General features: G+C 38.0%; 1 protein-coding gene across 1 annotated transcript in view; it reads left to right on the plus strand.

Annotated features, from left to right (window-relative positions):
- Positions 1 to 19282, plus strand: part of prdm6 (PR domain containing 6) — a 107031-nt gene that overhangs the window by 16961 nt on the left and 70788 nt on the right. The window contains 1 exon segment of the mRNA XM_022205454.2: positions 12710 to 12837. Within this exon segment, the coding sequence (XP_022061146.2) occupies positions 12710 to 12837 (128 nt within the window).

The raw sequence follows: 19282 nt of genomic DNA on the forward strand, positions 1-19282 counted from the left end.
CCTTCCTTCTTTCTACTATCCTTCCTTAGTTCCTTCCTTCTTTCTACTATCCTTCCTTAGTTCCTTCCTTCCTTCTACTATCCTTCCTTTTTTCTTCCTTCCTTCTCACTTTTTCTGCTATCCTTTGATCCTTCCTTCCTTCCCTTCTTCCTTCCTTCCTTCCTTCCTTCCTTATTTATGTGCTAATTAGCAAATGGTAGCAAGTTAACAGAACCCATTGCAACATATGCAATGTTAGCATTAAGCTAAAAGTGTAGCCTCATAGAGCTGCTGTCATGACTGCAGAGTTCTTCCTTTGGTTCTCCTTTGTCCTTCTACATCCAATCAGAGCTCAGATCTGGACCCAGACCCGGTTCGGTTCATGTTTAGTGGTTCAGGTTTGACTTTCCTCCTCGTCTTCTGTGATCGTTAAAACGAGCGTTAAAACTCTCTGGTTCTGTTTGGTTAAACCCACTCGGTGGTTCGGGTTAGCTCGGTCCATTTCCCTCTCTGTGTGACATCAGCCCGTCGGCATGGTAACGGCGGGGGTCCGAGAACAAAGCCGGGGTTTTCCATCACATGTTGGAATAACACCGTGTGTGTTTGTGTGTGGGAACACGTATGTAGCGTGTTTGATCCGAGTGTTTTCAGAGCCGCCGGTTGTTTGTGTGGAGCTTCACCTGCTGGGAGGAGCTGCAGTAAAAGTTCTCTTCATGTTTTAAAGCGACTTCAGAGGTCCTTCATGATCCTTGCAGTCGTTTATTCAACCTATCAGCAAATATTTACACTGTAAAAAGAAAACGGTTAAAAAACTCTGGCAGCAAAGGTGACAGAAAAAGTACTTAACACTGTAACATCCAAAAGGGTTAAAACAACAAAATTTGCAGAATAATGGTTTCAATAATTTTCTGGTACTTTAGGTTAGTATTGCCTCAGTACTGTTGGTTCTGGTTCTTTAAGGTAGTATTACCTCGGTACTTTAGAATAGTATTTTCTCAGTACTTTAAGGTAGTATTACCTCGGTGCTGTTATTTCTGGTACTCTAGGGCGACATTACTAGTAGAGTGGATGGTATTACCTCAGTACTTTATTGTAGAATTACCTTGGTTCTTTAAGGTAGTATTACCTCGGTTCTTTAAGGTAGTATTACCTCGGTTCTTTAAGGTAGTATTGCCTCGGTTCTTTACGGTAGTATTGCCTCGGTTCTTTAAGGTAGTATTACCTCGGTTCTTTAGTATTACCTCGTTACTTTTGAATAGTATTTTCTCAGTACTTTAAGGTAGTATTACCTCGGTTCTTTAAGGTAGTATTACCTTGGTTCTTTACGGTAGTATTACCTCGGTTTTTTAAGGTAGTATTACCTCGGTTCTTTAAGGTAGTATTACCTCGTTACTTTTGAATAGTATTTTCTCAGTACTTTAGGGTAGTATTACCTCGGTTCTTTAAGGTAGTATTGCCTCGGTTCTTTAAGGTAGTATTGCCTCGGTTCTTTACGGTAGTATTGCCTCGGTTCTTTAAGGTAGTATTGCCTCGGTTCTTTACGGTAGTATTGCCTCGGTTCTTTAAGGTAGTATTACCTCGGTTCTTTAGTATTACCTCGTTACTTTTGAATAGTATTTTCTCAGTACTTTAAGGTAGTATTACCTCGGTTCTTTAAGGTAGTATTACCTTGGTTCTTTACGGTAGTATTACCTCGGTTTTTAAGGTAGTATTACCTCGGTTCTTTAAGGTAGTATTACCTCATTACTTTTGAATAGTATTTTCTCAGTACTTTAGGGTAGTATTACCTCGGTTCTTTACGGTAGTATTACCTCAGTATTTTAAGGTAGTATTACCTCGGTATGTTGCTCCTGTTGCTGTGCAGACAGAACCTCTGCTGTGGAGGTGAATCGGGGTCGGTTCTATAAATATTATCTCAGAACCGTGATTAGCGTGTGATTTATGGAGCGGCTCTGATGGTTCTGGACTGTTGCTGTTGGACCGCTGTTGATGAAATGGACCCACAGCGACGTGTTGAAGAAAAGTGAAGGATCTGGTGGAGTGAAGAGCAGCAGGAGGACGGATGACGGAGCAGAACTGTGGCTTCATTCTGGGTCTGTTTCACCCAGCAGAACCCAGCAGAACAAACAGATTCTGGAAGATTTACCAGCAGTGAGGAGAATCAGAGTTTCCTTACTGGTAGATTCACACATCAGAGATCATAGCTTCCTAAAAGTTGGTTTAAGTTGCAGAAAAATATCGGTGCTGTGAAACCAACTGTAATAAAATATTAAATGAGCACACAAAAATAAATTACTGCAGTCACACACAAAACATGTCAACCAGAAGACAACAAATAACCACAGAATTGGCACAAAGTGACACAAAATACATTGAAATGGTGCAAATGACCTCAAATGGGCGACAAAAAATTTACCCTAGAGACGCGAAATGACCACAAAGAGACACAAAATGGTCCCAAAAAGATGCAAAATGACCATAAAAGGACACAAAATGACCAAAGAAGACATAAAGCGACCACAAAAAGACTAAGTGACCACAAAGAAACGCAAAACAACTGCAGAAAGACACAAAGCAACTACAAAAACATAAATGACCAAAGAGACACAAAACAACCACAAAAAGACATAAAATAACCACAAAGAGACACAAAATGGTCCTAAGAGGATGCACCATAACCATAAAAGACATAAAATGACCACAAGGAGACACAAAACAACCACAAAGACATAAAATAACCACAAAAATACACAAAGTGACCACAAAAAGACACAAAACAACCACAAAGACATAAAACAACCTCAAAGACATAAAACAACCACAAAAATACACAAAGTGACCACAAAAATACACAAAACAACCACAAAAATACACAAAACGACCACAAAAATACACAAAACAACCACAAAAAGACACAAAACACCCACAAAAAGCACAGAACAATCATAAAAAGACACAAAATGGTCCCAAAAAGATGCAAAACAACCAATAGACACAGAATGACCAAAGAAGACCAAGTGACCACAAAGAAACACAAAACTGCAAAAAGACACAAAACAACCACAACAAGATACAACACAACCACAAAAAGACTCAAAAAAAACCCCCCACAGAGACACAAAATGGTCCCAAAAGATGCACAATGACCATAAAAACATAAAATGACCACAAGGAGACACAAAACAACCACAACTTAACAAAATGACCACAGAGATGTTTTCCAGCTGACAGATGCTGGTTGTCACATTTTTGTTGAAGATTAATTCAAAGTAAAACTTCCCATAAATTCAGAGTTTGTGTTTATTATTATCTCCTGAGAACCTGTGAGATTAGGAGGAGGAGGAGGAGGAGGAGACACGGTGAGATAAGCAGGAGGAGATGAAGAGAGCAGATAACGGTAGAATTAGTGGAGTTTCATTGATTAGCTGTAGAACAGAAGCTGTGATCATTGATCGGCTCTCAGGAACAGTTTTACAGGATTTAGACTGAAAAGGAGAACATGAAGAAGAAGGAGGCTGACAGTCGGACTTTTTCTGACGCTGACGTCCTGTCTGCACGTTTAATCAGACGTTACTGAGAGGAAAGCAGCTGATTGGTCCATTTGAGGTCTAAAGTGGTGACGTCTGGTTCAGCAGCCAATCAGAGTCCAGCTTCACTTATTTACCTCTGGACAAGTTTCAGCATCACTGGAAAACTGCAAACATTGGCAGCAAACGGGAAAAGACAATGAAATCCTCCAGTTAATAACTGCAAGGACGCACAAAACAGCCAGGAAGTGAGAGCACAAAATAACCACAAAAAGATGCAAAAGCACCAGAAAAAGACGTAAAAATAACCATAAAACGGCACAAAATGACCCAAAATCATGCAAAATGGCTCCAATTGCAAAAAATATCTCTAAAAACTCAAAATGATGCAAAAACACTGAAAAGAAACACACAAAATGACCAGAAAAACTAAACTACAGAGACGCAAAATAACTACAAAAACTTGCAAAATGATGACAAAGACACACAAAATGACCAAGAAGTGATGCAAAGTGACTGAAGTTCCACAAAATAACCGCAAAGGCACATAAAATGACCAAAAAACAATGTAAAATGAAAATACACAACTCCAAATACAAAATAACCACAAAAGATGCAAAAAGACTAACAAGAAACACAAAATTAACAAAAAAGGTGATGCAAAGTGACCACAATTACACAAATTAACTCCAAAATGCACAAAATTACAACAAAAGATGCAAAACAACCACAAAAAGATTCAAAAATTATACAAAATTACCAAAATATCAATGCAGAACCACTGCAATGACACAAAATAACTCTAAACACTAAATGACCACAAGATTACAAAGAAACACACAACGACCACAACGTCATAAATGTCCACAATGAAACACAAAATGACTAAAAAAATGATGCAAAGACACAGAAAATAACCACAAAAAGACACAAAATTGATCAAAAAGCAATACAAAAAAACGACTGCAATTGCACAAAATAACCAGAAAGATGCAAACAGACACAAAAAATGAAAAAGATGCAAAATGACCAAAGTGATCCAAAATGACTGCAGTTACACAAAATAACTCCAAACATAAAATAACCACGGAAGATGAAAGACTATAAATAACACAAAACGACTGCAAACACACACAAAATGGCCACAAAGAGATGCAAAATACCCACAGAATACCTCACAAGACACTGAAAATGACTGAAGCTAGGCATAAAATGACTAAAAGGTGATGCACAGCGACTACAAATACACAGAATAACTGCAACAAGACAAAAAATGACCCCAAAGAGACACAAATGGACAAAAGCAGACGCAAAGTTACGACAAACAGACAGAATAACGTGGGCATCTTGACGTTGTTGCCGTTTTGTGCGTAAAGTTAAAGAAAGTCGTGACGTTGATGCGGTTTGGCGTTAAGATGAACTTCAGACTGAGACGGAGGAAGTGTGTGGACGCCTTCAGACTCGACACACGCTCTGATAAACAGACACGCACTCGTCTCGCACACGTCCGTCGAGCGGCCATTTACATGCCAAAGCTGCGGCTGAGTGTTTGAGCCGATAGCTGGAGAGCATTCCTGTCTGCCGCCGTGTCATTAGGTCAGAAGGTCAGACTCACTCAGTCAGCTGTTGGTTGAAGCTGAGCAGATCGTTCATCAGCGGACGTCGCTCAGGAGTAAACAGAGAAACCACAGAGAAGCTTCACAGCTTCACACTGGAGCTGAAGGGACTGTTGTTGGTGCTGCACTGGATCAGATGTAGTCCGTTTCCTCCTCAGTTTGGTTCTTCTGGTTTATCTGCAACTCCTCTGGACACTCAACCTGCCGTCAAGCATGGAGCTGGCAGTATCATTACACGGTCAATTGAACTGACTGATTGAAATGACAAAAATGAGACACAAAACAACAAAAACAAGACACAGAATGAAAAAAAACGAGACAGAAAACGAAAAAAAACAAGACAAAGCGACAAAACAAGACACAAAATGAAAAAACAAGACAGAACACAGCAAAATGAAACACAAGACACCAAAAAGAAGATACAAAATGACAAAAAGACACAAAATGACAAGACCTAAAATGACAGAAACAAGACCTAAAACGACAAAAACAAGACACAAAATGAAAAGAAATGAGACACAAAACGAAAAAAGCAAGACAGAACATGATAAAAACGAGACACAAGACACCAAAAACAAGGCCTAAAATGACAAAAACAAGACACAAAATGACAAAAACAAGACACAAAATGACAAAAATAAGACTTAAAACACCAAAAACAAGATACAAAATGACAAGACAGAACACAACAAAAATGAGACAAGACACCAAAAACAAAACACAACAAAAGCAAGACACAAAATGACAAAAACAAGACATAAAACACCAAAAACAAGACAACACAACAAAAACAAGACACAAAATGACAAAAAACAGACACAAAATAACAACCAGGCATAAAACACCAAAAATAAAACACAAAATGACAAAAACAAGACGTAAATTACCAAAAACAAGACCCAAAAGGACAAACGGGAAACACAAGAGAACTGGTTCAGTTCAACTAAACTTGTCGTCTTTCTGAGGTTTGTTTCTTCAGCTTCTTGATGGCTCTACGTCAGTACTTTGGGGAGACCAGTCTAGAACCTTTATTCCAGTTCCACAGAGCATGATACTGCCACCACCATGCTTGATGGTAGGTTTGATGTTCTTGGGGTTTAAAAAAAAAATCTAAGACCCATCCAAGACCGTCTGAAACCAGTCCTCATCCAGGACCAGATCCAGAAAAAAATAAATCCTAAACCAACTTTAAATCACATCCAGAACCAGGAGAACCGAGACTGAAACCAAAACTTAAACCAGAACCAGGAGAACCAAGACTAGAACCAACCATAAACCAGTCCTAAGAAAGTCCAGAACCAGGAGAACCGAGACTGAAACCAAACATAAACCAGAACCAGGAGAACCAAGTAACTCTCTGATTGATTCAAGTCAGTGATTTTCTTCTTCAGGTCTTTGCTGAGCTCCTCAGACTTTCCCCCTGTAGAGTTTAAGTCCAATGAGTGGATCTAATGGTTCTATTTAAACTGGATCAGAGGAGTCAGCAGCTGTAGTCGACTGGAATCACTCAGAGAAAGATAAGATGCCAAGAAACTAACGAAATTTGACTGAGAGAACTTTGAAAATGACCAAAACCAATATTTGAAGTTCCTGCTTGTATATTTTTGATCCAGTAGATGTTGTTATATTTCTAAAAGACAGGAAACATATTTATTAAAAAACAAAAATGAGTCAACATGTTACAGATTTCCACTAGAACTATTTTTTTTTTTATACCTGGAAATCTTTGGTTTTTGGATTGTTGGGTGGAAAAAAAAACAAGACAATTAAAGATGTGGTGTTTCCTTTTCCCAAAAATGGAGAAAATATTCTGAAAATTAATCAAAGATGGAGAAAAAGATGTCGAGCTTAACTTTAAAGAGTCGGTGCTGAATAAACATCCCCCAGCAGCAGCAGTGTTTGGTCTGAAAGTCAGAATATGAAGCGGCTGAAAGGATGCTGAACAAAGCGAAGGCCAAACAAGGATAATTTACTGCGTCTGAAAAAAACTGAAGCTGCGACAAAATCAACTTTTGTCACGATTGTTGTGCTCAGATGTACAAAAATGACGGGCGGAGTGTTTGCAGCGTTTTCTGTCTGTTGGACTAAACATCTTGTTGTATTTGGACGTTTGTCTTCAGATGGAATTTCACAGCGATGGACTCGATAAACACAAAAACGCTTCGATAGAAACAGCTGCTGCTCTCGGTTTCCTGTTCGGAACGGTCTGCAGAGTTTGACAGGTGGTTCTGTTGGTGGAAGTCTGATTTAACGTCATGTCAGACACCGCAATGATTTACTGTACAGCAAAAACAGGACACTAAACGACAAAAACAACATGCAAAATGACAGAAATGAGACGCAAAACAACAAAAACAAGTGAAAAAAACAACAAAAACAAGACCCCAAATGTCAAAAAGAAGAACGACAAGTGTGACACAAGATGACAAAAACTAGACACAAGACTGCAACGATGACTCAAAACGACAAAAGTGAGACACGAAACAACAAAACGAGACACATAATGACAAAACAAGACACAAAACGACAAAAACAAGACCCCAAATGTCAAAAAGAAGAACAAGTATGACACAAGATGACAAAAACTAGACACAAGACTGCAACGATGACTCAAAACGACAAAAGTGAGACACAAAACAACAAAAACGAGACACATAATGACAAAACAAGACACAAAACGACAAAAACAAGTGAAAAAAACAACAAAAACAAGACCCCAAATGTCAAAAAGAAGGCACAAAGCGACAAAAATGAGACGCAAAACAACAAAAAATGAGACACATAATGACAAAACAAGACACGAAACGACAGACAAGACACTAAATAACAAAACGAGACACAAAACAACAAAAACAATTGGAAAAAAACAAAAACAAGCAATAAACAACAAAAACAAGACCCCAGATGTCAAAAAGAAGGCACAAAACGACAAAAATGAGACACATAATGACAAAACATGAAAAGACAGACAAGACACTGAATAACAAAACGAGACACAAAACAAGAAAAAAAACAACACAAAGGAGACACAAAATGACAAAAACAAAAGTAAGACCCCAAATGACAAAAAATAGACGCAAGATGACAAAAATGAGACACAAATAACAAAAACCAACAAAATGATACAAAACAACAAAAAGGAGATAATTGTCAAACTTATAGAAAAGACTAATTTATAATAAAATATTGAGGCTTTCCTGAGGTTTCTTTACATTATTTACATGAAACACGACTAAATAAACTAAAATTCTCTCTATGAGACATAAAACGGAGGAACCATCGTAGTTTGGCGGTGCAGAATTAATTTCCAGTTAATGGGATGTAGAGGTGAATCATCTGGAGGTCTGATGCTGCTGAAAGTTGATCATCCAGTCTTTAGATTTAAATAATCTCAGCAACAATCCTCAGTCAGTTTAAAGTGTTTCCTGTGGGTCAGACGGAGCAGCAGACGGACAGACGGTGACGGACGCTAAAGTGCTTACATCCAGAGAATAACAAACGATCCTTCAGTCGTTTACAGCATCGATTGTTTGCTGCTGTATGGACAGAACGGAGGCCGACTATTGGCTCGGGTCGTCACCTTATAAACACTGAACTGCAGTCGTCTCCACGGATGGACGGATGGATTAATGATGAACACTGAGCCGCAGACATCCAAAGTTTTATCTGCATTTATTTGGTCCGTCCGTTAGCAGACGTTCTGATCGTTTAGAAACTTTACAGCTGACGTTAGATGAGCAGCAAATTAAAAAAACAATTAAGGTTAATTATAACTCTGAACTGTCCGCACTGCTGAAGATGTTTGTGTTTATTTATTCGCACGCAGAAGAGAAATACTTAATTTTTTTGTCTACAAAATGCAAAGAACTACAGCTGCAGTCGATTCTAAACAGCAACTGAGGCTTTACTTTATTAAATTATTCACATCAGACGTTCTATTAATTACCTGTAAAAATAAGTTCTCACAGCAGAGTTTCTATTTTCAACAAAATACAGTAAACAAAACAACCAAAACGAGACACAAAACTACAAAAACGAAACGCATAACAACAAAAACAAGACACATAATGGCAAAAAGGAGACAAAATGACACAGACAAGACACAAGATGACAAAAACACATAAACAAAAACAAGATACAAAACAACAAAAACGAGAAACAAAACGCCAAAAACGAGACATAAAATGACAAAAACAAGACACTGACAAAAATGAGACACAAAACAACAAAAAAACGAGACGCCAAAACAAGACACTAAATGACAAAATCGAGACCCAAAACTGACAAAATAACAAAAACGAGACACAAAAGTCTGGTTCTTCTGGTCTCAATCTTCTGGTTTATCTCTGACTCTTGTGGACACTAAACCTACCGTCAAGCATGGAGGTGGCAGCATCATACTATCAATTTAGGGGACTCAAGTCTGAATCAGGAAGTCAACAAATTTAGTTGAAATGACAAAAACAAGACAGAAAATGACAAAAAGGAGACGCAAAGTAACAAAAACGAGACAGAAAATAACAAAAATTAAACATAAGGCGATGTAAATGAGACACAAAACTCTTTAATTTTATTATAATGTGTATAAAAGAGGAAATCAGGACCTCCTTCTCCCTCTTCCTCCTTCCTCTAAAAGGAAACTGGTTTGGTTTATATTCCACGCCCTGAAAACTTATTTTTAGTCCTCAGAAGTGGTTTGTGTCGCTGGCACACGGAGCGGCGAGGCTTTTAGGCCGGTTTAAATCAGGTTTGTATAACGTTTAGCGCCTGTAATAATCACAGCTCGGCCTGCCGGCGGATAAGAGCCTTAATGATTAGTGGCACACACTTGTTTAAAACTTTTCAAATCAACCCCACTTATTTCTTTCAGTCCGAGCTGCGAGGACAGGGATCGTTTTCAGCAGCCCGTGCCATTAATCTTAAATAATAAACATATTTCTCTTTGTTTTGCCGTATCATAAATATCCTTATACAACCTGCAGATTTACAGTTCATCACTTAACCTGAACTCTGCGTATAAATACTGCACAACAGAATATTATTTAACTGAAAGTTTGTGTATTTTCTGCTCCGCTGAGGCTGCAGGTGTCATAAAATATAACATACAAGTAAATATTTCAGGATATCAGGTAAGACTTTTTAATCATTCATAGATCTGTGTGCACTAGTTTGTATGTTACTTTGAAGAGAACGTACATCTAATTCAAACATCTTTCTTCTCCTTATTTATTTTATTTCACCTCTATGAGGAATCCTCATGCTGTTATATTCAGATATCTGTTATAATAGTAGAGTTATATACACAAAACACAAGATATGAAGAAAGAAATGGATGAAAAATGAGACACAATGACAAACAAGAACAAAAAACAAGACACAAAGTTACAAAAATGAGACAAAATAACAAATGAGACATATGAGACACAGTTACAAAAATGAGACAAAATAACAAATGAGACATATGAGACACAAAGTTACAAAAATGAGACAAAATAACAAAAATGAGACATATGAGACACAAAGTTACAAAAATGAGACACAAAATGAAAAAATGAGACAAAATAACAAATGAGACATATGAGACACAAAGTTACAAAAATGAGACAAAATAACAAAAATGAGACATATGAGACACAAAGTTACAAAAATGAGACACAAAATGAAAAAATGAGACAAAATAACAAAAATGAGACATGAGACACAAAATGACAAAAATTAGACAAAATAACAAATGAGACATATGAGACACAAAGTTACAAAAATGAGACAAAATAACAAAAATGAGACATATGAGACACAAAGTTACAAAAATGAGACACAAAATGAAAAAATGAGACAAAATAACAAATGAGACATATGAGACACAAAGTTACAAAAATGAGACAAAATAACAAAAATGAGACATATGAGACACAAAGTTACAAAAATGAGACACAAAATGAAAAAATGAGACAAAATAACAAAAATGAGACATGAGACACAAAATGACAAAAATTAGACAAAATAACAAAAATGACATATGAGACACAAAATGACAAAAATGAGACAAAATAACAAAAATGAGACATAATATGAGACACAAAATGACAAAAATGAGACAAAATAACAAAAATGAGACATAATATGAGACACAAAATGACAAAAATTAGACAAAACAACAAAAATGACACATGAGATACAAAATGACTAAAATAAGACGACAAATGACAAAAACAAGACAGAAACTGACAAAATTGAGCGATAAACTGATGAAAATGAGACACAAAATGACAAACAGGACACAAAATGAGACACAAAATGACAATAATAGACATAAAATGACAAAAACAAGGCACAAAATACCAAAAATTAGACAAAATGACTAAAATAAGACAGCAAGTTACAAAAACAAGACACAAACTGACAAAAACTAGAAATAAACTGACGAAAACGAGACGCAAAATGACAAACAGGACAAAACGATGAAAGAGACACAAAATGACAAAACACTACATTAACAAAGGAAATTGATGAAATTACATTAAAAACAAATGCACTGAAATTCTAGTTGAATAAAGTGTATTTTGGATGCATTTATAAACATTTCATCTGACAACAGTGAACATATTCGACTTCTTAAAGGAGGAACTATTTAACTCTGTGGCTCCTCACTGTATTGCGGTGATTCGGCCTGGCGGAGTGATACAGCAGGAAGAACCGGTTTGTGCTGGTTTGTGGTTGAAGTTTTACGGCGTACGTTTTGAACGGTAGACTTTCCTTTATTTTATCTATAGCTCGACGTTAGCGGTAATAATCGAACTAAATTTACTTTAATATTAAATTACGTACCGCTAGCCTGTTTTGGATGTCTTTTTAAAATATGACCGTTTGGACCACCAGATGGCGACACCTCCATGTAAGAAGTGGCCGTGCGTGTAGTGGCATCCGTCGAACCGGGGAAGAGCTAATTCTCTGTTTAGCGTCTAATTTCCATCGGTTTTTAGAAGGTTAGTAACATCCTAAAGACCCAATAGAGGGAGAAAAATAATTTTAATCAGCTCGAGGTCTGTCTCTATTGTCTTAGTAACTGTGAAGCCCTGAAATCTCATTAAAACGAATGTGATGCAGTTTGCTGCATTTAATTTAGTTACGTAGCATCTTGCTAATGCTAATAATCGGTTAAAAAAAGACACTACAGGTGAGGAGGGTACTTCTTAAAAAACTGATATCGAAGTGACTTTATTTTGCAGTGATATTGAGGAGAATGAGGGAAACAAAAGAAAATGCTCAGATTGCTTGGGATTCAGAGAGTTAATCTGTCAGTAGTTTCCCTCATTTTAAAATTAAAATCCCAAACATGTGATGCTTCCAGCCTCACGTGTAAAGGTTTGATGCTAGGTTCAGAGTGTAAGTCACAGAATGAAAGGAGATTCTAAAGATGCAGCCATTTTCACTGGGAAATGAAGATAAATGACTCTTAATCTGTGTGTGAGGTCTTACCTCTGTGTCCTGCAGATATGCACAGCAAAGAGGTGATGATACAGGAATCAGAATAAGCAGAGCCGTACATGTGCCGCTTTAAACCCGGACTCTGTTTATGTGTTTCAGATCTACGACGCAGAGGGGACGTTACAGCACTTTATCGACGGTAACGATCCCAGTAAGTCCAGCTGGATGAGGTACATCCGCTGTGCCAGACACTGTGGAGAGCAGAACATGATGGTTGTACAGTACCGGTAAGAACATTCAGTGTGTGTGGTCCACAAGGGGCCCTAATCCATGCGATTCACACCAATACCATGTAGTATGACAGTAGACACTTAGAAAACCATGAAGAAGAAAAATAGAATTTGTTTGACTGCGTATTTTACAAAAATAAAACAAACAAACCTGTGATCGTGTCCAGGTGTTCCCATAGTGGCTCTGCCTGCTGTGGATGTAAATGTGTTCCTTTTTTGCAAATGGTTTGTTTTTGGTGAATTTTCTTGGCTACTATAAGAGACATCAAGCATCCATAAAGCATCCGAAGAATAAAATCTCCCCTTTCTTTTGGTTTTTACAGTCTCTTGCTCTGAGGAGTGGTGTGATCGTGTTGACTTTTATTTTAAGAAAACATGCTTTTCACACTTGCTTGTGTATTTTGGGGATTCAGAGCATTAAACTGGCTGGAAAACTATGAAAGTCACAGTTTTTTTAAGATGAAATAGTAGAGAAATGTGAAAATAGCAACCTTTGAACTCAACGTATTTTCCGCACCATAAGGCGCAGCCTCGATTACGGGGTTTATTTCTGTGCTTAAGCCATACATAAGACTCACTGTATTATTGGGCGCATGCTAAAACAAGGAAACGGAAGCAAAACAGTGAGTTTGGTTGAACTTTATTCTACTACGCATTTTAAAATACACTCATTATTTTTGATCAATCTTTTGTCACACATCCATCAAAGTCCTCATCTTCTGTACTTCTTTCAGACCTCATCTTCTTTCGGACCCCAGGAGGACTAGCTGATAATAATAATAATAATAATGATCTTTATTTATATAGCACTTTTCATACAGCAGTTGTAGAACAAAGTGCTTTACAAACAGACAAATAATTAAAATAGATGAAAGAAATAATGACCCAAATCCACCCCCACCCAGCCCCGAACCCACCCCCCCGGCAATCCATTCACTGTATTGTTAAAAAGCAACATAAATAAAAGACAATAATAAGTCAGGGGCATTTTTATACCCAGTATGTACTGAGGAAACACCATCTTAAAGGTTTAAAATAGGAAAACACTGGAGGTTAGTTTAAAGTGTAAAATAAATAAATAAAAATAAATGAATAAAATAAAATATATCCATAAGTAGATCAATAAAATAAATAGATAAATAAGTAAATAAATTCAATTAAATATACACTGGCATCAGCTAATGGGGATCATTTTAAATAAATAAATAAATTCTGTTTCTGAACTGAACAGCTGGGCAGTTTCCACATCAAACACGCCGGGTTCAGTCTCGTCATTGTCGGAGTCAGTCTCGTTGCCGGGCGGCTGTTCAGCAATGATCCCGGCTTTTGCTAAAGCTCAGACAATAGTCAGTACTGTACGTAGCTTTATGTAATGTTCTCCAATAGGTGTATCGCTGCCGGCGTGTGTAGTGTACGTATTACGTCCCTATGTCGGCAGGAAACGGTCCGACAGTCAGATTTTGGAACTCAGTGCACACAGAAGACGCACCGGGTTAAAAGGCGCATCATCGATTTTTGAGAAAATTAAAGGCTTTTAAGTGCGCCTTATACGAGGGGCGTTCAATAAGTAATGCCCCTGACCCACTTCCAGTTGTCCGATCTAGCTGAAATTTTGCATGTGCAATGATTTATATCTCTATGGGTTATGTGACAAATTACAGCTGTGAACTAATTGTGGTTTCTGATTTATACATCTTTGAACTGAGTCAGGTCGTCCTCCTTCTGGGGCGACCAGGGCTGGGAGCTGTTTCCACAGAGATCCAGCCATGTTTGAATTTACGATGCCAGTGTTTTACAAGGTCATAAGATGGGGCATCATCACCATAAGTTTCTTTCATTTCATCAAAAGTCTTCTGTGGTGTGCGTCCTTTCAAATACAAAAACTGGATAACCGCGCGACACTCGACAGGCTCAATTTCACACCTGACTCAGTTCAAAGATGTATAAATCAGAAACCACAACTAGTTCACAGCTGTAATTTGTCACATAACCCGTAGAGATATAAATCATTGCACATGCAAAATTTCAGCGAGATCAGACAACTGGAAGTGGGTCAGGGGCATTACTTATTGAATGCCCCTCGTAGTGCGGAAAATACGGTATATTTCTAGGTTTTGAAAGTTGTGCCTAAAGTACGTGTGAAGAGCAGTGCTGCTGGGCTTTGGTGGCGGCTTCGTTAGCTAAGCTGGTCCTTGGTTGAACTTGGAGAGCATGAGGAAAAGTGTTCTGGTCTGATTTGCAGCTTTCTTGTGTGTTTTTTTTTTTTTTTGTCTCACGTATATTCCTTCTCTTTCATGTAGGGTTGTTTTCCTCTAACGTCTCTCAGGAAGCTTCAAGCATACTTTAAATAAGTAGCAATGATAGTTAATTCATTTTACTGCTTAATGTTCTCACAGTTTTATTTTTCTCCCAAATAAATGGTTAACAACATCCAGTAAACACAAATAATTCAGTTTAATCCACCTGTTGTGCAACATCTGTAATAAAACTGTGCAATAAGAGAATATGAAACGCTAGATAAACAAGTTAATGTTTGTTATTCATTTTCAGAATTTAATTCAAAGCTTTCTGTTTCCCCTGAGTCCGCTGCACTTCTCCACGGTTCTTGCTGTATTTTTTTAAAATCATTGTCATTTAATTCTTACTAAATTCATAGTTGAGGTTCTAAAATTAATTCATGTACTCTGATCACTGCAAAATTAGTTTCTGGTCGATTTTTTTAATTTTTTTTCCCGGACCAGGCAACACCTGAGGATATTTAATGAGCTTCTTTCATCGTCATTTTAAAATGATATATTTGGATATATTTTCTATACGTTCATGTTTTATTTTCAGTTTTTCTAGTTTCAGATTAAATTTTTATGGCGTAATTTTTCATCGTTGACACGGTAACACCCTGTACAGGCACAGAAACAAAGAAACTGGAACAGGTAGAGCTGCTCGTAAGCGTTAATAAAACCACAGAGGTGATAAGTGACGGACATGAAGCTGAGTGACATCAGGAGCAGCATCTTTACAACACGCAGGAATTTTAACAACAATCACAGAAAAAGAACCTGGGCTTCGGTGTGTTTTTGTCAGAGAACGTGGTCTTGTTTAGGGACATTAGCATAAGATGTTTGGAATTTCCCTGAGAGCTGGTGTAGGTGTGGACGAACACAATGGTTTCCATCAAGGTTAATTAAAACAAGCTGAGCTGGTCAGCAGCAGGATGCAGCTGTACTTATGTGTGACAACAAAACAATGTGACGACACAAACATGTTACAGTAACTGTTTAACTCTAAATGGGGTTTTCCGTGGCGTATTTACTGTACATGCCCAGGCTAGTCTGGATGCACAAAACAACCCAGACACTGGAGAGATGCAGCTAAGAAATGACTGAAGAAAGTTAAATGTAAATGTTATTTCCAAAGTGTTCAGTGGGACACGGTGTGGTTACGCCTGATGCTGGAGTGCAGTTGGGTTAGTTAGTAGTAACTAGGGCTGGCCTGAACAGTGGTTTCTGCCTCTGGATATTCAGGCCCTAATAAAGACTAATATCCGAATATTTGTTCCGCCACGTAACGTCCAACGGGGGGCGGGGCTTGTGGCGGAGACGGCCCTAATATTCGGATCCGTTCGTCTGGTCTCCCGGGTCCAAATTTTGCCTTCGTTTTGTCTTCAGTTAAACTGAAGAATTCCCAAACAGCGGAAGTCTTCAGCATCTTGTCTTGTGTTTATGCAACAAAGTGAAGCGTGACGTCAGAGTCGGCAGCAACCCGGACATTCAGGTGGTGGTAAGAAACACGAGTGGAGGAGCCGAGATGAGCCGATGTGCGAATATTCGGATACCAAGATTAATATCGGGATACCACCATAGCGAACGACTATTCGGATATTCGGACATTCGGGTCCAGCCCTAGTATTAACACTGAGGGTAGAATGTGAGCTGGAATCTGTCACAATACCTGCTGCTGCTGTTTATCTGATGAACATAATGATGCATGCTGATCCCAGTGCAGGCTACAGATTCACCCTGGAGCAGTAAGTCTTCCCTCTGTGTCCTGATCACATCTGGAGGCTGATGTGGGCAGTTTGAATCAACTGTACGACACATTCTAAGTGACTGAATTAGACTCAAAAGGATTCTTCTAAGGAGGCTTAAAATACAGTTATCTATCACAAATATTTGTTGTTTCTTGAAAAATCCGAAGGCGTAAAGCTGAAATGATTTTCAAAAATTGTAGAGATGAGTCCAGAAAATCAAGTGCCAGCTAGAGCCTGGCTTATGTCAGATCAAAGAGACAGCATGGCGCTATAGCCACGTAGAATAACATTCTATTTTTTAGTTTTTAATATATTTGTGCATGCATGCTAACAATAATGAATCAACTGTGGCTACCTGTCATGTCAAAAAACTTCAGTTTGTGATCGTGAAGCTCTTTATCTAGAACAGAAAACAACTGATGCTATCATTTATTTTTTGAGTTGCTCCACTCACAAAGCCAGGTTTGTGTTTGTATGTGGGGATGTAGTTTATTTATTTACTTGTTAATTTATACATAATTCTACAAAGACATTCCGTCTATGGATTATGGCTAGAATTTATTAGATGACAATGATTGGACGTATTGAAGATGCTTCAATGACCAGCTCTGGATGAAATCAAATTAAAATCAGTTTATTTTATTTGCAAGTTAAAGAAAACGGTAAAGACATGATCAGTTTTATAGAAATGTACACACAGAAACGACCTGCCATTTTATCCACTGTCAGTTTGTCAAATATTAATAAAATGATGTAAATTAAGAGGATAACAAAATATTACCCGTTAAAACATAGGTCACACTGTAAAAATAGAGCTGTAAAAACACACCGTATTTAATTCAGCAAAAGGTTTATAGAGTATCTCTGTTTTGTTAAGTTATTGATAACATCACGGAAAAAAGCTTTAATTTTACATGTTTCCTGTTTTTAGAAGCACAAACTATAATAATAATAATAATAATAATCAAAAATCTGTATTTTAACATGAGCAATTTAGTCAATTTAAAACAAGCAACAGCAACATAAAATTACACAGCTTTACTGTATTTAAATCAGCTAAAATATCATTATTTTACAGATATTTGCCATTAATTCACCATTTTTGAACATTACAATCTTCAAACATTTTTCTTGTATCTTTTTCTGGCACCTTTGCTGTCAGATTTTCACAGTTTTTGCAGTTTTTGAACGTGAAAAAATGTTCTTATATATTTTTTTTGCACCTTTGCTGTCAGATTTTCACCGTTTTTGCAGCTTTTGAACGTGAAAAATTGTTCTTATATCTTTTTCTGGCACCTTTGCTGCCAGATTTTCACTGTTTTTGTGTCACTTTTGTTTACAGTGCGAGTTGTGAACATGAATCCAAAGTGTGCCGCTGTCCTCCGGCTGAAACTCGGCTGCTGTTGTTAGAAAACGTCTCATAAAATGCAACAGGCTTTTCCTGCTGTGGCCTTCTTCACATGCTGCTGTATCCAGTTGTTTATTTCCGCTTCGTGCGCTTCCTGCAGTGCATCGATTTGATCCAGTGCTGGATCGGTGTCTTTAAGCCCTTTCATTTCTTCCTCCTGCCTCTTCTTCAGCTGATCAAAGTCTTTCTGGAACGCCTTGTTGGTGCTGAGCTGTTTTATCATGAAGTCGGTGTTCTGTTGCTGCCTTTGCTTCATGTGGTCCACCTCCTTCTCGTGCCTCACCACCAGAGCTGCAAAGTCTTCAGTGTATCTGTGTCTGAAGTCGTTGAACTGCTCTGCTTGCTTTCTGGCCTCCTCTTCGTTTTTTATCTTCATAATCTGCACTTTCCTGTGGAAGTTTTCTTGTAGTTCCCTCCATTCCTTTTCTTCCTGTTCCTTTCTGATTCGATCTTCTTCTCGTCTTTTCTGTTCATATTTGTTTCTCTCCTCTTCGTATTCCTCTCTGAGCTTTTTCAGTCGAGCTTTCTCCTCCTCTTGTCTCTGTTTGTCCTCTTGAAGTCGTCTTTCCCATGATTCTTTTCGTTTTCTCTCCCAGTCCTCTCGTTGTTTTTGTACATCTTCCCCGCTCTGCGTCAGCTTTCTGTCTTTAACGTTCTGCTCTTTCTGTTCCCACTGCTGCCGCTGAATTTCCTCCTCTTGCTTCCTCTTCCTCTGCTCTTGTGCTACTTTTTCCTCCGACCTTTTCTTGTTCTCCTCCTCTTTGTTAAGGCGTTCCTCCTTTTCTTTGAGCACTTTCTCTGCTTTCGCTCTTTCTTGCTCTATTGCTTGCTTCTTCTCCAGCATTTTTTCTTCATGTTGTCTTTTGAGGTCCTTCTTCTCTTTCTGTATCTCTTCCTCTTTGGCCTTCAGGATCCTCTGCATTTCCTTTTGGATGGCGGCCTCGGCCTCCTGGAACATCTCCGAGGTGTAGTAGCGACCGCCGTTCTTCCTCATCATTGACTCCACC

The sequence above is a fragment of the Acanthochromis polyacanthus genome, chromosome 7, assembly GCF_021347895.1.
Source record: "Acanthochromis polyacanthus isolate Apoly-LR-REF ecotype Palm Island chromosome 7, KAUST_Apoly_ChrSc, whole genome shotgun sequence".
NCBI classification, from domain to species: domain Eukaryota; kingdom Metazoa; phylum Chordata; class Actinopteri; family Pomacentridae; genus Acanthochromis; species Acanthochromis polyacanthus.